We start from the raw sequence: 5,617 nt of genomic DNA, 5'->3' as shown, positions 1-5,617 counted from the left end.
CCTTCAGATGTAACTTAACCTCAGTTTGCCACAACCTTTATATGGTTGACGATTGACATTAAGAAGGTTGGGGGAGAGCTCCCATTGGTCGCCTCAGAAATAGCTTTGTTTATCCCTGCATTATATTCTGCTGAACCTTGAAGGATCAACAAAGCAAATATGTTGATGATGAACTGAGGAAGTTGTTCCGCTGCGTGGCACAAAGACGTCACAGTGTCGATGACGATTTAGAGTTACTGATGGGAAGGTAGCACCTAAACCAAGAATGTGCCATGTAAAGCTAATGGAATGATAATAAAGGTGGATGAAAAGATGGACGTCTTTGTGTCCTACCTGTTCTCCAAACTAACTCGGCTATTACGTAGATGTTTGATTGTACAGTCATGTGTCCTGACCTTCACCGGTGTGTTTCTGGTCAGAGAAGAGTTCCATTAATCAACTTTAACCATAGATTACAGTTCATTACATTACATTACATTACATTTCATTTAGCTGACACTTTTATCCAAAGCGACTTACAATAAGTGCATTCAAACCCGAGGGTACATACCAAGGACGACAAGAATCAACAAAATACAATTTTTTCAAATAAAGCAAAACTACAAAGTGCTATAAGTAAGTGCCATTTAAGATCTACTAACGTGCTAGTTTCAAAAAGTTGTTAGTGTTTTTTTTTTTTTTTTTCATATGCTCTATTGGTGATTTGAGTGGACTCTTTACATTATAATATGACTTTGAGCACTTTAATTTAACTTGGCTGATAACTATCATCTGATGTGACAGTTCATGGTTGGATTGCGTCATTGTGTTCACTTGCTGATACGTCAGCCTTGTGCACAACACCTAACGTTTGAAAGGGTTCTCTTGAGGCATTCATAGGATAAGACGTTCAAAAGGTGAAAAAGGGATTTGGGAAGTCACTGTGACCTCGACCTTTGACCATTGAATCAAATTCCCAGAAGATTTTCTTGAGATATTGTGTTCAGAGGAATGGGACAGACGGATGGACAAATCTAAAAAAGAATGCCTCCACTGAAAGTTTGGGATGCACCTCATGATTACACTCAGTATTGATTCATCTGCCAATTGTCTTCTTGATAAATCAATTGTTTTGTCTATATCACAGTTTCCCGAAAGTCCAAGTTGACACTTTTAAAACAGCCTGATTTGTCCCACAATTCAAAACTCTAATATTTTACTATACAACAAAGATAAATATAAAATCCTCACATTTCCAGAACGTGTGTTATTCTCTAATTAACATGCAAATTCAGTGTTTGTGGAACAATCCCTCTTCTTCAGAAACAATGAATGAATGAATGTATCCTCTTCATATGATCTTTATAGATATATACCTGAACAGTTAGGTCGTGTACCTCCATGTTGTCTGAGGACGGATTATTATGAAACTTAGAAAAATATTTTCAGTTTCTTTACCATTGTGGAATTAGGCGTACTTCAACATTTTCAGTTTCCCCAGGGACTAATTCATGGATCTTTATGAAATAAATCGAACATATTATAGGGCCAAACATAAAACTTTATCTAGTGAAATTAATCTAAATGTGGTTTCACCAGGTGACTGTTGGGCCTTTGCCAAGGTTTGTCTATTTACTGCCTCTCCCTCAAAGTGTGTCCATACAAAAAAGTACAATGACCCCCAAAAAAATGTAGATATCTTAATTAGTTTTTCATAGAATAAGCAATGACAATATATATTTTTGCAGACTAAGGAATGTGGATTGTACTGAACATCAATTTCTGTGAAGGGGCCTATTAAAGTGGAATTTGTATGTGTAGTGACTAAGAGCATGTGGAACGAGGAAAACAAGCAGAACCTGTTTCGATGACAACATGAACGCCTGACTTTTGTTTTATAATAGATTTGGAACAAATATGAACCCGCCATTAAACAATAACAAAAACATATAGCAACCTGTGTTCCTCACACGTCATTCACTGGTAATGATGCGTGAGGACAACAGGTGGTTCATTCGTAAAAGGTAAACCAGAGTGGAGGTGTGACTTGAAGCCAACTTGACTATTAAAAAACAACCAAAACATTCTGTGTTTGATTTTCAAAAGTATTGATCAAGAATTTTTAATTTCTATATACCTTATATAATATTGCTCATGCATTGTATAAGAACAGTGAGGAGTTATAAAACATAATCCAATAACCCTCAAAGTTGTAAAACTTTCACATTGTTTTCTCATAAAGTCGAGATTAAAACCAAAACCTTCATTCGGGAGACTTCATGTATCGTGATAATTATCGATGTCAACTATTCAACCATGTTCTCAAGTCCTATTTTAATGCGTAATCAACGATGTTTTTATATTTCTAGTTAATAGCTTCAATTTGGTTTGTTTACTTATTTTAATTGTATTGGAGCATTGTTAAGAGCTTTATAAATCAAATGTATTAATAAAATCATTTTTGTTGTATATTCATCTGTCCACAGTTTTTCATAAGGAGGATTTTTTTGTAGCTTCTCTCGCCACAGGAAGTCCAGAGTGTCAACACAAAAAAAACAGAGAGGTAAACATTAAGTAGATCTCAAGAACACCTAGACTTAACATGGAGGGATTTAATCACCATGGTTGTGCTGGTGGTAGTGTGGCCTTTTTAACTTTGTGTGCAGCTTTCCTCTACGTCCATTAGTGTGTAAGTTTGATTAACAATAAAGATCTAATGTTAGTTAATACCAGGTCATCATATCAAGGCAATAGGGAAACCAATGATAGGAAACTTAACATGCAAAAAGATTGTTTATTCATAACTATTGAACATCATTTTACAAGTTAGAAGTATTTATATTGCGCAGCCTGTCGGGTTTAAAATTACTTAATCTATGAACAAATATTTTTATGGTTTACTTTATTTTCTTTATTATGTGTTCAGTTGCCTTATATTTTTATTCTGTGTTTGTGTTTCACCTCTAACTGATGCAACGAAAAAACAACATGTAAAGAGTTATTCCCTGGAATATTTGGAATACCTAAAAGTGCCCTATATTTCAATGTTAAAGATTAAAAGATCCTGGATCTGCCTTCATATCCATATCCATATGTTCCCTGACCCATACCATGTCATTCCACCAAGTTTCACAGAAATGCGTCAGTAGTTTTGTGTAATCTTGCTTTTAAACCAACCAGCCAACACATAAAGGGACATGGGTGAAAACAGAACCTCCTTGGTGGAGGCAACAATGTAAATGATGGTCTTTTTAAGCTTTTTTCTTTAACTGTGGGTGAGGTCATTATGGCAAATAATGTCAGTCTAAACAAGTCATTTTGATGTATTGTGCCACACCTAGGATTAAGATGCATTTCAACTCAGAGCCTGTTCTCATTGCCTGATTCAACATAAATAAATATATGTTGAATTATGTAAAACCATAGCTAGAATTCAAACTATGACTAAACAGAGGACAATAAGTTTCCACTCAGATCAGATGTGATCTTATATAAAGGAAATTAAGATATTTTTAAAGGTTTGTTGTTGTGTCATTTTATTTATCTGCTGTGAAATAACAAATCAATGACCCAAATAAATAATCCTTCCACATTCTGGCCTCAACGTAGATTTGTCACTTCACATGAATTATAATACACTTTAAAGAAAACAGTTCTATCAACAACAACAGTTGAAAAGTTTAATGAAGCACTGCTCCAACAATAGAAAACACTGATACCAGTCTAGCTGGGTTAACATCATTTCAACAGTCATTCATCAGTCATGAATTTATAAGTTATCAGTAACTTTACTCTGAGAGTTACAATAAATAGGCACTAACTTATTTTTAACACTTTGTATCATATGGATTGTTAATCTTATCAACACCAGTGTGTGTCTAAATATAAATAAAAATACTTTGTGGGTACTGATAAATGTGTTTAAAAAAAACCAGTACAACCAGGTCACACTGTACAGAGGGACATGAAGAGAAGAACACTGAAGTGACAGAACACCAGACTGCTCACGGATACGATCCCAGCATGTGCAGCAGTGTTAGTGGCACCAGCAGCTGTGGTGGTGGTGGAAACACCAGCTGCTGTGGTGGTGGTGGCAGCAACAGCAGCCGTTGTGGTGATGGCACCAGCAGCCGTCGTGGTGATGGCACCAGCAGCAGTCGTGGTGGGTACTGCAGCCGTTGTGGTGATGGCACCAGCAGCAGTCGTGGTGGTTGCTGCAGCCGTTGTGGTGATGACACCAGCAGCAGTCGTGGTGGGTGCTGCAGCCGTTGTGGTGATGGCACCAGCAGCAGTCGTGGTGGGTGCTGCAGCCGTTGTGGTGATGGCACCAGCAGCAGTTGTGGTGATGGCACCAGCAGCCGTCGTGGTGATGGCACCAGCAGCAGTCGTGGTGGGTGCTGCAGCCGTTGTGGTGATGGCACCAGCAGCAGTTGTGGTGATGGCACCAGCAGCAGTCGTGGTGGGTGCTGCAGCCGTTGTGGTGATGGCACCAGCAGCAGTTGTGGTGATGGCACCAGCAGCAGTCGTAGTGGGTACTGCAGCCGTTGTGGTGATGGCACCAGCAGCAGTTGTGGTGATGGCACCAGCAGCAGTCGTGGTGGGTGCTGCAGCCGTTGTGGTGATGGCACCAGCAGCAGTCGTGGTGGGTGCTGCAGCCGTTGTGGTGATGGCACCAGCAGCAGTTGTGGTGATGGCACCAGCAGCCGTCGTGTTGATGGCACCAGCAGCAGTCGTGGTGGGTGCTGCAGCCGTTGTGGTGATGGCACCAGCAGCAGTTGTGGTGATGGCACCAGCAGCCGTTGTGGTGATGGCACCAGCAGCAGTCGTGGTGGGTGCTGCAGCCGTTGTGGTGATGGCACCAGCAGCCGTTGTGGTGATGGCACCAGCAGCCGTTGTGGTGATGGCACCAGCAGCAGTCGTGGTGGGTGCTGCAGCCGTTGTGGTGATGGCACCAGCAGCAGTTGTGGTGATGGCACCAGCAGCAGTCGTAGTGGGTACTGCAGCCGTTGTGGTGATGGCACCAGCAGCCGTTGTGGTGATGGCACCAGCAGCCGTCGTGGTGATGACACCAGCAGCAGTCGTGGTGGGTGCTGCAGCCGTTGTGGTGATGGCACCAGCAGCAGTCGTGGTGGGTGCTGCAGCCGTCGTGGTGATGGCACCAGCAGCCGTTGTGGTGATGGCACCAGCAGCCGTCGTGGTGGGTACTGCAGTGGTTGGTGCTTCAGTTGTAGCTGCTACAGTGGTGGGTGCTGCAGTTGTAGCTGCTACAGTGGTGGTTGCCTGGGCATTTGCTGATGCTATTGATCAAAACATAAAACATCAATCAATAAGAGTTTCCTTTTTCCCAAAACTGCTGCTGTCTGTGAGAAGAACAGGTTTTGCTCACCGACGATCAGGAGTTGAATCAGGATGATCAGGAGCATCTTTAATCTCTTTTGCACCTAAAAGAAAAAGCAAAATGTTGTCTCACTTAATCAGAGAAAACCTTCAAACAGTTTCCAAAACAAAAAGGATGAAAGTTGTGCGGTACAATCAACTGTTTTTCTACTTTCTATTAAAAGAAAAAATATTGTACTTACAAAGTTTCTCTGAATTGTGTGTCTGTAGCTGCCTTGGGATGGAAGCTGCCTCAGTCCAA

At 41.1% G+C, this 5,617-nt stretch overlaps 1 protein-coding gene across 1 annotated transcript; it reads right to left on the bottom strand.

Annotated features, from left to right (window-relative positions):
* Positions 1 to 3,924: 3,924 nt before the first annotated feature.
* Positions 3,925 to 5,617, bottom strand: LOC133953446 (integumentary mucin C.1-like). The gene is made up of 4 exons (XM_062387372.1): positions 5,559 to 5,617; positions 5,366 to 5,420; positions 5,025 to 5,276; positions 3,925 to 3,929 (listed from the first exon to the last, which is right to left on the bottom strand). Exons 2-4 carry the CDS (start codon positions 5,400 to 5,402, stop codon positions 3,925 to 3,927), a joined length of 294 nt encoding a protein of 97 aa, XP_062243356.1. The 5' UTR covers positions 5,403 to 5,420; positions 5,559 to 5,617.

This window comes from Platichthys flesus, chromosome 5 (genome assembly GCF_949316205.1).
Source record: "Platichthys flesus chromosome 5, fPlaFle2.1, whole genome shotgun sequence".
Lineage (NCBI taxonomy): Eukaryota > Metazoa > Chordata > Actinopteri > Pleuronectiformes > Pleuronectidae > Platichthys > Platichthys flesus.
The sequence above is the reverse complement of the archived record's forward strand: the minus strand, read 5'-3'. Positions and strand labels throughout refer to the sequence as shown.

What these genes read in the sequence shown, in the direction of transcription:
- LOC133953446 (XM_062387372.1), bottom strand. Translation starts at nt 5,402, where the DNA reads ATGCTCCTGATCATCCTGATTCAACTCCTGATCGTCG. An exon ending in GATTCAACTCCTGATCGTCG is followed by an intron (nt 5,277 to 5,365) that starts GTGAGCAAAACC and finishes TTTGATCAATAG; the next exon opens with CATCAGCAAATGCCCAGGCA.